The sequence below is a fragment of the Sitophilus oryzae genome, unplaced genomic scaffold (assembly GCF_002938485.1).
Source record: "Sitophilus oryzae breed Bouriz unplaced genomic scaffold, Soryzae_2.0 scaffold_649_pilon_pilon, whole genome shotgun sequence".
In the NCBI taxonomy this organism is placed as follows: Eukaryota; Metazoa; Arthropoda; class Insecta; order Coleoptera; family Curculionidae; genus Sitophilus; species Sitophilus oryzae.
In genome coordinates, this window is record NW_022147250.1 from 812,136 (window position 1) to 830,007 (window position 17,872).

General features: G+C 32.1%; 1 protein-coding gene across 1 annotated transcript in view; it reads right to left on the reverse strand.

Moving 5' to 3' along the window:
* Positions 1–15,684: 15,684 nt before the first annotated feature.
* LOC115887856 overlaps positions 15,685–17,872 on the reverse strand; it is a 49,068-nt gene continuing 46,880 nt past the window's right edge. Inside the window, exons 8-9 of the mRNA XM_030907368.1 lie at positions 17,310–17,510; positions 15,685–15,997 (exon numbers count right to left, since the gene is read on the reverse strand). Coding sequence (XP_030763228.1) covers positions 15,835–15,997; positions 17,310–17,510 — 364 coding nt within the window. The 3' untranslated portion in view covers positions 15,685–15,834. The remainder of the gene's footprint in view (positions 15,998–17,309; positions 17,511–17,872) is intronic.

The following is a 17,872-nucleotide window of genomic DNA, read 5'->3' on the forward strand; positions in this document are numbered from 1 at the left end:
ACCTGAGCAACTAAAAGCAATTTCTAAGATAATTTTTGGAGCTAAATCCAAATCAGCAGTCCATTTTTTAAAATTGGTTCTAGTTTTCGAAATATGCAATAAATTCATTATTTTACTATTTTTGACCGTTAACGGTCATTTATTGAATTAAACAATATAAATCAGAAATGAACAGAGGTTGAGCTGAGTCTTTTATACTGCTTGGGATCTGTTTCACGGATTAGGGCCCAACAGTAATCGCTCATCATGCCTTCGTCCCAAAATCCTTGGTATCGCCTTTCGATTTTCGCTATACCTTGGTGTAGCCGCTCTCCTTGCTCGTCGCTCGTGTCGCCCAAGTTTTGTGGAAAAAAAATCAAGATGTGAATACAGAAAATGTACCTTGAGAGACATTCGAGCTCCAATCTTGTGGTAATTTTGCAACAAATTGTCGATTACTTGCTTGTAATCTGGTGATTTATGATTACCGAGAAAGTTGTGAACAACACTTTGAAACGATGCCCATGCTGCTGCCTCATCAAGCGTTAAACATTTTGTAAACGTTGCGTCAGCCATTAGTTTTCGAATATCAGGTCCGACAAATATTCCTTCTTTGATTTTTGTGTATGACAGTTTTGGAAACAACTTGGTTAAGTACTGGAAATCCGGTCCTTCGCGATTGAGCGCTTTGACAAAGTTCTTAACCTTCGAGCACACGCATCATTAAATTTTACATGGTTACACGCAGGGGTCCCACAGACCTTAATAAAAAAAAGTTGCTAATATTAATATAAATTACTTCTAAGGTAGTATTGCTACTGAACAAAGACTAATGTAGTTCATAAACATTTATTCATAATAGTATATGTTCACAAAATAAACGAAAAAACAATAATTTTTATATCATGAATTTGGCAGCATTCCGTACAAACTACATTGATATGTTATAATACATAGAAACTTTCTGCAACTTTTACAGTAATATCGTGTTTTTCTATTCATTTTTCTATCGCAATAAAAGCAACGTCCATGTTCTGTTTCTCTCGCAGTAGGTACCAATGATTCTGATAGTTATCCTTCCTGAATGGACCCTCTGGCTGTTGCCCGACATAAACCTCCATTGCACTAGTATACCACATTTTTGCATCACAAATTGCAAAAATTTTGATGCCATATTTGTTTGGCTTTTTTGGCATGTATTGCCGAAAAGTGCAATTGCCCCTGAGCGCCTCTAGTTTTTCGTCAACAGTGACGAACTCTGAATGTCTATATGCAGATTTACAACAAATTACAAACTCGTAAATATTTGACGAATGGGGGCAACTGCCATGCGCGAACTCGAAAACCAGAGCCAATCTTGACAAACGGATTGAAGATCTGAGTTCAGGGCACGAAATAACGTTAAGAATCATTCTCATCTGCTCGGGTCTAAAAGTTGACCTGAATTTGTAAACTTGTGTAATTATTAAGAATCTCCAAACAAACAAAAATGTTAGTATAAATTGTATTTTATAAATTTCATCAAATCAGCATTGAAAGTTCATCAATTTCTATGCTTAATTAACTTTGTAGTGCCTATTAAAAATACCTATATTTTCTTCAAATAGTAGCCTTAGTAGTTGTTAGAAATGGGTAATTCTACCGGAATTTATGTCATGTTATTTAGACGCTTTTAAGACTTAACAGAAATTATATTCTAGAAAACCGTCCAGTTATTCAAACTGCATGTACATAGGTAAAGTGGAACTTATAGGTAAAGCGAAAAATTTGTTATTTTAAATAATTGTCTTAAATATAAAGTACATATAGAATAATATTTCCAAGATTCATCTTGAGAACAGGACCAAAAAATGAATTGTTATTTAAAAAGCATGTAAACGCATTTGTTTTTAAATTTGCCATAAATTGATAACTGCATATAATAATGAAAAAAATATATTAAAAATGTATTTGTAGCGGTTTCATTACAAGAAAATACCAGGCTATTTCATCATATAATAGTTATTTTTTTGTAATAATTTCATAAATCGGGAATTAAATAGTTTCTCTGTTTTATGTTTCAATGGCGAAATACCCAATATATTTTTCTGTTATTAATATGCTCTTGAAAGAATGTTATTAAACAAATTGAAATGCTTCATTGCCAGTCTTTCAGTGCCGTGAGAGCTGAGCATTGGCGAACTCTCGCATGTACTTGTGATGTGTGTCATAACGTGTTAAGCCGGGCTCAAACGATTCGGCTTGGTAACTATACCATCCTCGTAAACAACAACAGTGGCGTATTTATAAGGGGGGATCCAGGGGATCTGGACCCCCACCCCCCAGAGGGCTTTTCGAAAGTCGCAAAGAATTTACTTAGGTATTTTAAAATATTCATTTTTCATTAAACTATTGCTTTATACATGGTGTTTCAAGAACATGTGCCATCTCTCGTGAGGATATTCCTCATCTAAAAATAAGATTTATTTTGCATATCAACATAGGTTCGATTCTGTTTTATTTTGTAGCTACAGGGTGTTAAAATCTTAATAATATTTATTATAATAAATATATTTATTATAATTTTCTTCCAAGTACTTTTAGTGATTCGAATGAAATTTTGAGGGTAAAAGTTACTATAAATGCTACATATTTTAATGCTAAAAAAGTGTCGATAAATTCATCAGGGACGTGCTGGATATCACTGGAATATTTAAAAAAAAACATGTGCGCCGCTGACTTTTTTTCTTTTGATATCAAAATTGTGTAAGGCGTTTAACGACAATTAAAAGTTATCTCTTCATATTTTGTCCAATTCGGCCTCCTTGATAAGAAAAACGCAATTTTATTAATAAAATAAAAAATAAAATTAATAAATTATATATTTTACCTAATTTATTATTAAATATTATTACTATTAGTCCAACCTACAGCAATTTCAAATAAAAAATAATTGTATTTAAAATAATTTCAAAAAACCTAATTTTAAGTTAACTGACTCTTCAATCAGTCACTGTTTGATCGAGCTCGAAAGAACAATGTAAAAATTAAAATGTTTAAAAAATCTTTTTGTTTGTGTTTAAAGGAAAAGTAATATCGTTGGATATGTATTTTAATATTTTATAAAGGAAATGTCCTTGTAGTCCAATGTTATACGATGCTAGTTTTTAAGGCCTTTTTGTGCAAAGGATGTTTTTTTTTGTTAATTGACTCAGTCAAACTGTCCTGATGATGGGAATAAAATTCTCGAAAGCTTGACAAATTTGAAAAAGTAGTTTTATTAGCCTATGTGATGATTATTGACTGCATCCTCCCTTAAATTTTGAGTTTTTTATTTCAAGAAATATAAAAACAATGCAATAGATATCAAACATATTCATAAAAACTACTTGCAATTTATTGTACATATTATATATATCAAGTGTTATTTGATCTTTGGTCCCATTACCAACATTACCTTATTTAGGTCTTCTCTATTAACTCAACTTTTAAACCTGTTTTAAACCTTCTTTATATTTTAAAACTGATTTACAACAATCTGTAATGCCCGCCCTGTTTCCTGAAATATAAGTTTTAAGCTATTTATTATCATATACATGTCACAAACCTGAAAATTACTAATACGAGGAAACTTCTCAAAATAATTAGAAACCATTTTACAAACATTTGGACTAATTTATTTTCACGAATTTGTGGATGAATCAATGCTTTCTAATACGTTTTTAAGCTTTTTACACATTTTGAATATCTTCCAGCCTATTCCTCAATTCTTGATCGGTGAAAAGATTATTTATAACTATATAATTAGTACTGCAGGCTGCAGGTTAAATAAAAGAAAGGAAAATCAAGTAGAATTTGTGAATAAAAACTCAAAAAATAAATATTTAGAAAAAGGAACCGTAAACGTCACTCAGCCAAGTGTCAAGAGTTCAATTAGATTTACCACAGATTATCAATTTGAACGATTTGAACTACAGTCGATTCGAGTCTAGAGATTTTCGTTTTTTAAACCTCCCATATTGGGAAGTTTTAAATGAATACAAGTATATTAGATTTGGATCAAGGCAAATTAATAAAATTGCGTTTATCTCATCAAGGAGGCCGAAATCGACAAAATATCAACAACAACTTTTAATCGGCATTAAACTACTTACACTATTTCGCTAACAAAAGGAAAAAAAGTCAGTAGCGTACATGCTTTCTTTAGAAAAATATTCCAGTGATAACCCATATGCACGTCCCTGGTGAATATATCGACACTTTTTTAGCTTTAAAATATGTCGCATTTATAGTAACTTTTACCCTCAAAATTTCATTCGAAACGCTAAAAGTACTTGGAATAAAATTAAAAATAAATCGAAGAATGTTAAAACTTTAACACCCTGTAGCTACGAAACAAAACAGAATCGGACCTATATTGTCATGAAAAATAAATCAAATTTTTACGCGATGAATCTCCCCACGAGAGATGGCACATGTTTTTCGAAATACCCTGTAGATTGGCACTCTCAATTAGAACATGTTCAAAAAAATTTTAGAATAGTATCACAAACTAATTTAGATTATTTTTTATTTATTAAGTTTGTATAAGTAAGATATTCTTTTGTTCTGTTTTTTTTTATTTTTATATCTGGTTTTATAGTGATCAATTTTATAGTGATATAGTTTTATATTTTATTTAGTGATCAATTTTTTTCCTTTATTGGGCCCCCCCCCCCCAAAGCAAAAAGGTAAATACGCCACTGAACAACAATAGCAAGCTTGGTGCACACATGTCGTGACAAGCGACAAATAATTACACAAGTAAATCACTCACACAACATGGCGAATATATGCCAATAACAAATGTTTGCCAAGAACACAAGCCGTTTGAGCTCGGTTTTACACAAGTACATGGGACCTACAATTTATTTTTATAGCCGAATCCAAACGGCACTATTTGAGAGGTCTTATTAGGCAAATATACTCAAAAGGTGGTTTGCCATTAGCCGCCCATACACAAAAGGGATTTTTAAGCGATCAATCCCGCAGTCCAGAGATGACATTCAGTATCCGCCGACCCGGTCGTTCAGAGTACGGATATTTTGGTATTTACAAACACGCATATGTGATCTTTCATATCTGATTCTTAACCTTGCAGATAATGATATGCACATAATTTGTTTTGTAGCGGAATTCATTGTGCAATCGGACTGCCACATATCCGATATGTATCCGTGGTAGTCACTAACCTACACATATTATTGAAAGGTATAGACTGCGCCGGAACAAATCTTTCAAAAATCCCTTGCTTGTATGGGTTTAAGCTAATGCCTTCGTTGAGGTGACGGCTCGCTGGTCGCTTTATTTAGCTATTTTTTTTATTTAATTAAATAAAGCGACCGGACTGGCTGGGAACTCCAGGACCGTTCGCAAAGCAGATTGACACCGTTGATTAAAAGAATAGCGAAGATATGCAACCTAATGGGCGAGTTCGTGACAAGGCTGATTTTATTTCCCCTTACGTCTCAAGTACTGTACGGTGGAGACACCAATCGTTCTGCTGTCAACGCATAAAACACTTATTTTCTCTAACACAGCCAGCGAAGGCATATCGAAGACGGTGTGGATCTCAAAGCGACTCTGTTGCCATATTAAAATGTGTAATATCTGTCATACGTTTAACGAAAGTATCTTTGGATGAAAAATCCACAATTATGCATTGAAAATTTATTCGTTTTAAACATAGAATAAACAACAAAAATAAAAATTCTTTAATAGGTACTGAATGTCGTATGATCGAAAAAAGTCGTTTAATTGGCTTGGAAACGGATTATTGACATTTACCATAATATTTTACTTATAAAATAACAGCGATCTTCATTTCAAAGCCAACTCTGACGCTGTTCTTTGTTTAATCATATAATATTTTATTAAATTGTTTAATGATAGAAAATCTTATTATTAATGTACTGTACCCAACATCCGTAAATCTACGGATTAATCAGTAGTTCTGGCAACACTGCCTCCGGCAACCACTCACTCTGTCGACTGAAAGCCGAACTACGGTACAGTATTCTTTATCCGCTGCACTGTAAACGACTGTAAGCGCGCAGCGGCGCAAAGCTAAACTAAATCTCGGAATTCTCAGACAGGCTGACGGTAACGACAGTTACATCTCGGAGAAATTTTGTGCCCATATAAGTTGCCCATACCCATAAATATCGCCACATAAAATCGCCCATATAAAGTTGCGCATCTTCTTATTTCTTCAATCAACGTTGACACACTACAGCGGGAATCACAACCGGCCTCCATTGCCGCTTGCCGCTTTAGTTTTAATACTTATCTTTAATTTACGATCATAGAAATTAACGACTAACAAAATCATACTAAATATTTTTTTTCCACAATAATTACATTTCTTTACTAGTATTCAGGTCAAGTAGAGGCAGATACTTCCACTTAAAAAGTATAGCTTTATTTTTAAGAATATCTAATGTGTGAAATATCTAATATATTTAATTCCATGTTTAGTTTTTTCAACTCGCTTACTTTTATGGCGGGACTATTAGGCCACACGCCACGCGACGCCACTCTATCCCACGTGAGCCCACGTGGGCACTTTCTATAGTTGCGACGTGGGAAAGAGTGTACACATGAAATCTGGGACAAACGAGTCGCCCATTACACGTGTGATAGCTTGAGATGGCGTGGCGTGGGGTGGCGTGAGCCTTAGTGTGTACGCAACACATGTAATTAAATGGAAAAACATGCCCACATCATGACGTGGGATGGCATGGCGTAGCGTAGCGTGGCGTGTGGCCTAATGGTGTCCCGACTTTAGAATCAAAAACGACGACTGTTCTTTACAATTAGCAATAAGTAATTATATCCATCCTTTTTACATATTTATGGACAGACTAGTACTACTATTTTGGACCACGCCTTTAAATATTTATTTAAAGGCGTAAAAGAAAATAGTAGTACTAGTCTGTCCAACGAGCGAGGGAAGATTACAGACGACATCGAAAAGTGACAGAAAATACAATTTTTGTGTGAATTAAAATGACAGACAACGCACATCTGTCACTGTCGGGTGTACAGACTATAGCCCCTATTTTCTTCATACTGGAAGTATAAAAAGCGTGAAAATCTGTATTTAACTTTTTTTGACATTTCTGTTTAATTAAGTCAAAAATTTCAATTTTATACTAGTGCAGTTTAATTTTTATGATCGATTTCAGAGTTTTCTCAGGCCCTCGCCTCTTTTCTGAGCCATATTATATTCTATATCCAAACAATGTGTTTATATAGTAAGTAAAGGAATTAATGATGTTCTATATTATAATATATTTTCTGTGTCTCCTAAACCATTGACGATATAAACAAAGTCTAGTACCATTAGGCCATTTTATAATAAATAGTATCATCATTAAATGTGAATATCAATACCAATGGTAGAAAGATGGACTGAGTACGAATTAAATAAAAACAAATGAGTAAGGCCGTGCAATAGCAATAATTGTAAAATCTTAATTTTATGCATTCATGTTTCTCTTTATCCGTTGGCACGTTTTGAAAAAATCGACCTAATAAAATAAAATTCAAAAGAGACATGTGAGCGATCATAAATATGAATCGAATATCAAGAATAAAAAATGTAAAATAACGGTAATGTAAATAAATAAGATGTTTTTTTGTATTTCTTTAACGATTAAGTACGTTTTCATATTGGCAAAGTTCGTGCGTTGAGATTGCGCGATGTTGCTTGAGCGGCACCGCTAAATAATTCAAGCTGTAATGAGTGTTCACCAATGGTGTTCACATTGACAAGCGTTGCTCGCTGCGCTGCACGGTGTACCGCATCGCGCCGCTTGGGCTTTGCACTTGCTTGAATTTGGAGTGGCACCGGCGCGCGGCGTCGCCGTCACTACTACTATTCTCACTTTTTATTCTATTTTAATGATTGTAAACGTGTCAAAGAAAAAGTTGCGTACAGTACCTGACGCAAATAATGGCATCTCCTATAAAAAATTATGAAAATGACGTTGAATGAAGTTCATGGTACAGCTGTTAAAATTCTCCATAAAGAAACGATTTTTATTTATTGCATGAATAGCTTGTCTCGATTTTTTCGTATTTCTAAAGGCGCATTCTCACGACTCGTGTACTTGACAAACATTTGTTAGTGGAATATACTCGCCAAGTCGTGAGAACGGTTTCCTTGTGCAATTATTTGTCACTCGTCGCGTTCTCACTCTCGGTAAACATAGCCCGAGTTAAAGGATCACAATTATTCGTACACTTGCCAAGTGTAGCCTTGGCGCCTCACTTTCCAATGTTATTTACAAAGTGGGTATACTTGCCAAGTACGCAAATATTGGCGTACTTGCCAAGTAGACGAGTCGTGAGAGTCCGCCTTTAGAATAAGCCTTTTTAAGCGTAAAATTTTTATGAACAAATGCATCTTTACCAACGGAATGGTTAAGTTGTCTTGTAATGGCTAAGAAACAACTGAAACAAAGCAAAGCACCGCCCGTTCAAAGTGAACACCACAACGCTGCACAACGCCGGAGATGTCATCGTTCCATGCACGACGCGCAAAGCTCACCGCTAGAGCGATTCCAATATGAACGTGCACTAATAGGCTTTTTTCCTTACGATTTTTATATTCAATAGTTCTCATAAATTGAGGGGGGCGCAAATTTATTTATTACCCATTTAAATGATATGGGATTTATGGAAAAAAGAGATTTCTGTGTAAAAAAGAATATCTAAAATTTCTGAGGATCCTATGTATGTCGATACAATTTGAAACTAAGTATTACAAACACTTTGTTTTATACAAAAATAAATCTTTAGAGTAATATATCATGAGAATACTGTTTTTTTTTAATTAAATTTAAGATTAGACAAGGCTTAACTTCGTATATCATTAGTAATACGTTTATCGTAGTAGTAAGTAAACAACCTGTTTTGTATATTCTTAGCGCGTCCGAAAAAAAAATGAAATAGCTGCCACTGATGATGCACCAACATTAGATTTAATGTAACCCATTGAAATGCATTTAACCCAATTAGCAAATAAATGTTTAATAATTAATGAATGTAATGTTCTAATTACCTCTAAATTTTATTGTGAATATTGTTTATACCTTTTTATAATCAAAAGTATTCAGGAGAAAATCAAATAACTATATTCACAAATAAAATATTTTATTTTTGTTCTACCAGGCCATCTTCATTAAATAAATAAAACTTACGTAGAATTATTTTTAAAGTTATTTATAATAAATATAACATCCTATAATGGCAGTGTATGCGCAAATTTTGTCGATTTTAGTCTTAAGACTGTTTTGTGGTCCAATTACAATCTATTGTAACATTCTATACATATCTATCATTAAGCGATACACCATATAGGATAGGAAAAAAACTCTGTTATGTTAATAAAACGAATTGTTTGGGGTACTGTTGCTTTATAAAACGTAAATAATCATTTTTTTTATTAAAAATGTACTACTAATACATTGGATTCTACTAGATAAGCTAGCTACATAGTTCTAATCACCAAATATTGTTAATGCATAGATATTGATATTTTTAAAATTATAAGTATTTAAAATGTATCTAAACGTAAATTACAATTTCGTTAAATATTGAATTTAAAATATTTTGTTCACTGACCAGGTTTTATACCGTTATTCTTAGCAGAAATAAATGGCTGCTATATGAATTTGGCTACTTAAATTCAATTTTAACGATCGTTGTTTTTACAATAATTAATTCAATATATTTTGATCTATATAACTATAGATTAGTGCAATTACTATTTGTAGTTTTACTTTTAGATTAAAGGTAAAGGATTATTTCTATTTAAATTTGTAATAGTAAATAAATAACGTAATACGACATGATATTGTTTGTCATTTTCTTCATATCCCACTTTAAATCAAACAATTTAACTTTGCGAACACTTGTTTCATTTCAAACCTCGCCATTGTATAGCTAAATGCTTACTGTACTGTTAATTTTAATTTCTATACTCATTTGGAATTGATTTTTCATGCAAAGAATGATCCAATAGTAGAAAACATCGCGTCTCGGTTATGACTCGATAACCGTTAATGATGAACTTGATCCCATCAAAAACATAGAATGTAAAAAAATGCCAAGTCTTGCAACACAATTCCACCGCTATAAAAAGTTGTAAGACCTCATGTAAAACCAAGTCAGTTTATTTTATTAAGCTCCTATTCAACAATTTTGATATAAATTGTTAGTATCAATATTAGTCATCTTTATTTCTATAATAATCATAATGACTTGGCAATTGCATACATGACACCATAATTATAAAAAAGAATAATCTACTATTTCGATTACTATGTAAATCTAATAAACGGTGCACTTAAAGGTGCATATTCACTTGCAACAAAACACTCCGAACAAACCAAACGCGCTACGCACCCCAAACAATCTGCAACAAAACATTTTCCGGGAGCGCACTGAACGACCTGCAACAAAACATTTTGCGCGGAGCAGTCCGCCTGTTTGCGGTGTTCGCTGCGTTCCCACCAGTAATCAGTGTGTGAATAAGTGTTAGTGTGTTTGTCGATAAGGACGCATCTGATATTACCATAGCCGCTGGTACTTTTTTAATTATAGAGGCATTAGCGGGTAACAAAAAAGAGGAAAAAAGGAAAGGACGAAAAATGTGGGCAAGACGCCTCTTTTTGCGCTGTCAATATAATATAGCCTTACTTAGTGACCTAGATTATATGCATAAGAAGAATTTAATTAATTTAATAATTAATTATTAATTTAATAAAATAGGCCGCCCTTCAAACTCATCAATTAACTCTAAACACTTTTCTCTGTTCCACTCCATAGCTAGGTACAGTTTTAAAACACCCCAAACACAACGAACGTTCAAAACTGCCGTATCCACTGAACACCGGCCAACGAACAAATTCTTTTGAGCAAATCCCGTTTACCGACAAGCTTCGGAAAATGTTTGGCGTGTTCAGTTCAGTTCGGCGCAACGTACTGTCTACACAAACTTGTTACAGCGCGCGCGGCGCGTTTGGTTCGTTCGGAGTGTTTTGTTGCAAGTGAATACCCACCTTAAGAATAATTTTTTTTAATTACTATAGAATATCATATCGTGCAATTGCCAAGTAATTATAATTATTATAGAAATAAAGATGACTAATATTGATACTAACAATTTATATCAAAATGGTTGAATAGGTGCTTAAAGAGAGACTAAATAAAATAAACTGACTTGGTTTTACATGAGATCTCACAACTTTTTATAGCGGAGGAATTGTGTTGCGAGACTTGGCATTTTTTTACATTCTATGTTTTTGATGGGATCTTATTTCATTTTGTAGGTTATCCTTCTATTTTTTTCGGGTCATTCCAAATAATATTTTTAAAGTTGACTGTAATTCATAAACTTTGAATTATCGTATAATTAATTAAGTCAGATAATATCAATTGAACTAATTCTAGTTTTCTAACGACTTCTCTTTCCGACTTTCGTTATAACTCAAATATCAACTTTAAAAATGTTCAATTCATAATTTTACCAATGCTTATCCAAAATTATTTTTTTTTGTCAATTTTACACATATTTTATTTTTGTCTCGAAAACTATAAGAGATAAATCCTTGAATTATTGTTTAAGATATGTATTTAATATTTTACAATCAGAATATTATCGAAAATAAAAGTAAAAAAATTATGCCCCGATGCAGCCGCTAACTCGGGCCTCCCGAGTTCGGCCTTCCGAACTAGCGGAATACTTTGGCGCCGCGCTATCAAGCCTTGGTCAAAATATGTTCAAGCCTAGCATTTAACATATTAAACTAAAAAAATAAATAGGGACTTCATTACAAGTTAAAGTCTGACTAGAAAAAAATCATAATCCATTAACATTGATATATAAATAAAATCAGAAGAGACCGCTCCGATTAATTCTAGTTTTCTACCTTTTTCTCAACTGGAAAGCCAGTTACCGGTAGCGGCTAGACAGCTAACTTTTAATCCATGAGGATATTTCGAGATTTTTCATTTTTTCCTTTGGTTATATAAAGCTACCTAAAATTCTAAATTTGGAGTTTGTGACACATCTAGAAGTACCTTAGAATTTTGATGATCTATCAGTGAGTCGAAATTAAAGAAATTTGACAAGCAATAATTCATAAACTATGAGGAATAGAATAATTACTAGATATTTTGGTAACATAGCCAGTTATAGTATGTCTTCAAGTGTAGTGAAAATTAATATTCTTGCTTTATTCACAACGAAGTTACAGGGTGGTCAAAAGTGCCGCTAATACCTTCGAGAACAGGATGGTACGGCTGTGCCCGACTTGGCGGGGGCACTGTGGCGAGGACACTGTGGACAGATATTATAAATTGGTACAAAAAGAAATGCGATTCCCAAACAGAAAACACGCACACAAGCAGGTGTACGGCTGTTAAAACTTTTCACTACTTTCATACAAATAACTGATATTTGACAATAGTGCTTTTACCTTTTGTTGGTTTATCTGTATTGTTTGAACAATTTTGTTGTTTTTATATATTGTTTATACAGGGGGAGTCTTAAGTAAGTGCAAATATTTTCAGGGCTGGTAGATGCAGTTGCCTGAACAGGCATTTCTAAAAAGTTTTCGAAAAATATACAGAGAAATTTAAAACAAAATGCACGATTTTCAATATCTTATCCAAACCAAACCAAACCAAAACTATACCTAACATTAAGCGTTTTTGAGAAAAAAAATATGTAAAATTTTTGGCCGAAAAAACTGCCTGTCAAAATATGTGTATAGCCTAAACGTCAAATTTAGTGATTACCACAGCCACTGTGACATAAAGAGAAGACATGTGGTTATCTATTTCAAAAATTAAATTGTTCGAATATCATATTATAATGGTGGTAGCCTGTCATGGAATTGAGCGATTAAAAAATAGTCATAAATAATTTTTTTTAAATAAAAACCCACTTGTTTTGTTTCATTAGTGAAAAGGTTTTTCAATTCGTTGCTTTTTGACTACACATGTTCATATACATAAAACAAATCGTTTTTAAGTTATTTTAGATTTAGTTTTAAAACGTATATTTTTCTTGATTTTATCTAGCTTTCTTTGACATTAAATGTCAAACAATCAGATTATTTATTTCCATCTGTCAGAAAACTAATTATTTAAATTTCCTATATTATAAATACTGTTGCCATAAGAGTATAAAAAGTGTATTTATAAATATATATCTCGTATTTTCGTTCTTTAGTGATAGTTGATTATTAATAATATACCGTATAATGGAAAAAAATGGCACAAAGTTGTCTTGGAAATGATGATCGATGACATACTGCTTTCTGAACAAAGTGTCACTATATGACATGACCAGATCTATTGATTTACATCAATCACTTGACGCTTCACGTTTAAAGTCACAGACTATTGGTTAAAATCAAGAAAAATGTACGCTTTAAAACTAAATCTTAAATAACGTAAAAATGATTTATTTTAGGTATAGGAACAAGTATACTCAAGAAGTAACGAATTGAAAAACCTTTTCACTAGTGAAAAAAATATGGGTTTCCATTTGATAAAAATAATTTATGATAATTTTTTAATCGCTCAATTCCATGACAGCTACCGCCATTATTATATGACATTCGAATAATTATCTTCTCTTTGTGTTACCGTGGCTGTGGTAATCACTAAATTTGACGTTTAGGCTATCCAGATGTTTTTGATAGGCAGTTTTTTTCGTCCAAAAATTGTACATAATTTTCTTCTCAAAAACGGTTAATGTAAGATATAGAGTGTCTAATATCAAAATTCATAAAATTTTACAGAGAATTTAATTATGTAAAAAATGGGGGTACCCATTTAAAATAAAAAAAATTGCTGTCAATTTGCGGTATTTCCGGAAGTGCCGTCATATTGAAAATAGTTTTAATCGATAGATCTCGTTGCCAAACAATGATGCGCAAAAAATCTCCGATCTAGATATAGTAGTTCTCTAGAAATTTCTAATGCACGCTCAGCCTGGGACACCCTGTATTTACCACACTTTTTTGAAGCACTCTGTATACTCTATAATAATTTTAGAGTATGTATCTTAACTTTTTCTATAACTTTTATATTTAACATTTTTTTTTAAACTTCGAGCAAATGAGATAATTGACTTTATCGTTGACTCACCCTGTACATCATATAAATGTATTCCAAAGGATGGGTATATGACACTAGTTTACATGGTTTTCGTACCCCAGCTAAAAGTTGTTATTTTATTATTTATTTAGGTAGAATTATCCAGAAAAAAATAATAGAAAATTCTGCCACATCTGGTTTAAGAAATATTTATTTACTTAACTGAAATACATAATGTTTAAAAAATTTTGTTTTTTAAAAATGACAAATTTTTGCCTTCTTTTTATAGCTATTTGAATCAGTTTTTCTTATAATGGACCAACAGTAATCCCCTAACATGTTTTCATCCCAAAATCCTTGATGTCGTTCTTCAAAAACCTTTAAATCTTGGTGGAAACGTTCCCCTTGTTCGTCACTCATACTTTCGAAGTTGTCAGGGAAAAAACTCAGATGCGAGTGCAAAAAATGAATCTTTAATGACATGTTTACTCCCATTTGTTGAAAATTTTCCAATAAATCGGTAACAATTTCTTTGTAATTTTCACTTTTTTATTTCCCAAAAATTCTTCCACAACCATTTGGAATGACATCAAAGCAGATTTTTGACAGATAAAAGACTTTCAAACTGAGAATCTTTCATAATTTTAACAGACGAAACTTCGGCTTATATAATACCCGCCTTATTTTTTTTATTACATCCCAATGTCTTCGTATGACAAAAGTAACAATCATTTTCATGATTACTAGGTTCTCTCCATAACATTGGTGAACCAAATGGAAGGTGTACATTTTGTCCTAATGACCACTGGAGTAAGACGAATCTACAGCTTTCGCAAAACACATGAGGCACCCACTTTTTATCTTGGTTTGCAACAGGAAATCCAAAATAATGAAGATATTTTAACGAATCTACAATGGGTCTTCTCTTCTTTGATAATATATATTTTCCACAAACATAATAAAAACGATCAGAACTTTGTTTACATATTCTACTCGACATTTTAAATCAAGCCGAAACAAGATAATTTTTATCGATTGAAGCGAACGAATAACACTAAACTGCCCTCACCACGTCAGGCATTCGAAAAAAAAACATTTGATAGAATATTTATTTCTTCTAACACTTTTAGGTTGAAGGAAGGTAGATTAACATATTTATGTGCATTTATTTCGGGGTATATAAAAAAAGTTAAACTTTGTAAACTAGTGTGATTGGCGTGAAAATAAATTAATTATAGTCTTTTTATCATATTTTTATCCCTTTATTTTGTTCATACAATTCATATAACTCAATTCCCAATAATAAGCATAATTGTACTGCATAATTGTACTGATTCGCACGTTCTTGTTATTTAAGCCACCAAAGCAAATTAAAGCAAAGGCGATGGATAACATTAATGTATCGCCATACATTTATAACACATATGTATGGTGACTGCATTACATATATTTAAATTTTATTGTAAGCAGCTCCAACTAATTGAAATTGTGAGCCCAAACAACAAATTCATTTATTAGTTACAGCATATATGAGCATATTGTTATTCAGTTTTTTTCTTTGTTTATGACTAATATTGAGACAAAATTAAACTTTAAGGCTTATTTAAGTGTTAGCTAACAAAACCAACAAGTGAGAGACCATTCGCTTTAGCACTTTAGTGCGATATGCCATATGCATATAATATGCAGTAAGAATGCATTATTGAAAATTATTATTTTTTATTTCCTATTTTCTATTGATCTCCTTATTCTCTTCATTTCGCATTTTTGATATATCGTGTCACAATTTCCGTTTCCTAGGCCTAGTATTGCAGCTTTTAATCCTTTTATTATAAATAGTTTATTATTGGAAATATCTTTTAGAATCCAGCTCATTCCTAGACTAAAATAAAAATAATTATTGTTTAAACATATCTTAAAAGTTTATAAATAAATAAATAAATAACGTCCTAAAAAAGTTAACCAAGCATATTAGTACAGCATCCGGCTGCAGGATTATTACGCTCATCATGTTTTTAATCAAAACCTATTTTTTTATATTTATGAATAGGAGAATACTCTTTCAAGAGGATGCCAATCAAAGGGTTGCCGCAACTATTTTTATTTAATAATAATAATATCTGATTTTGCGGACGACATTATGTTCATAAAATTGTTTGATCAAAAAAAATAAAGCTATTTTATCCTATCCATGATGTTATAAGGATTCTTATGAAAAAGTTGCCGCAAATAGGGGTTGCCATGTTTCAAAGTTGTTCCCTATACAGGCCCGGCAACAGTGCATCGGGCATTGCAGATTAAATTTAACAAAAAAATATTCACTTTTTATTTATTAGACATATACCGGGTGCGTCTCAAAAGTGACTCACCCCTATAATTTTTTTTATTTTTTCAGTTAAAAACACGAGATTTGGTTGTTAGTATATGTCATAAATTAGGATTGATTGATGTACTGAATTGTTTTCGATCACTTCATGTTTCACAGGAAATGACTACAACTTTTGATTTTTAAATGGCACCCTCAGTATTTTTTACTTTATTCGATAGAAAATAACACTCTGAATAGAATGACATATAAAATGTCAACTTTTGACATTTTCACTTACGGTTTATTTGAAATTATAACATGCGGTTCATAACGAAAATTTGACTCGAAATACCAAGTGTGTGGTATCAAATTATTCGTGAAAAAATGCTTTCCAATATGCTAATGAGCCACCCACGATCCATTTGAAAAACTTGAAATATGATTAAAAATACGATTTGGGCATTTTTTAACCGACCAGGACAATACACTAAAAACATTAGACAATCAAATATATTTTTCCAAGGCTCCTTGATTAAAAAGCGTGTTTTTAACATAGCACTCTAGATTGAAATTTAAAATACGATTTTTTATTAAGTGAAAATGTCAAAAGTTGAGATATGATATGCCATTCTATTGAGAATGTCATTTTCTCAATAAAATAAAAAAATACCGAGGGTGCCATTTAAAAATCAAAAGTTGTAGTCATTTCCGGTGAAACAATTGAATACGTCAATCAATCCTAATTTATGTCACATACTAACATACCAAATCTCGTTTTTTTATCTGAAAACATAAAAAAGTTATAGGTGTGAGCCACTTTTGAGATACACCCGGTATAAACAATATTCCAAAGAACTTTATAAATAAAAATTGTATGCTAACTTACTTCCATACCGGCAATATTAATTTATTAAAATACTTCAACGTTTGAGAGTAACTATTGCTTAAACATATTGCCTTTTCTAGACAATCATTGTTACTAACATTTGTAACTAATGCAGCATCTATGGAACTCATTATCCTTTTGGTCATCTCATTCAAAGCAATTTGATCAGTATTTATAATTAGAGGTATGTCACGTTTTAACCTAAAACAGTTTAATAACATAGAACTAATACTATCCAAACCAAAATACACAGGGTGTTTCAATAAACATGTGCCATCTCTGGTGGGGAGATTTCTCACGTAAAAATAAGATTTATTTTTCATATCAACATTGGTCCGATTCTGCTTTGTTTCGTAGCTACAGGGTGTTAGTGTTAATATTTTTTCGATTTATTGTAATTTTCTTCCAAGTACTTTTAGCGTTTCGAATTAAATTTTTAAGGTAAAAGTTACTATAAGTGCTACAAATTTTAATGCTAAAAAAATGGAGATAAATTCACCAGAGACGTGCATATAGGTTATCACTGGAATATTTAAAAAAAAACATGCGCGCCACTGACGTTT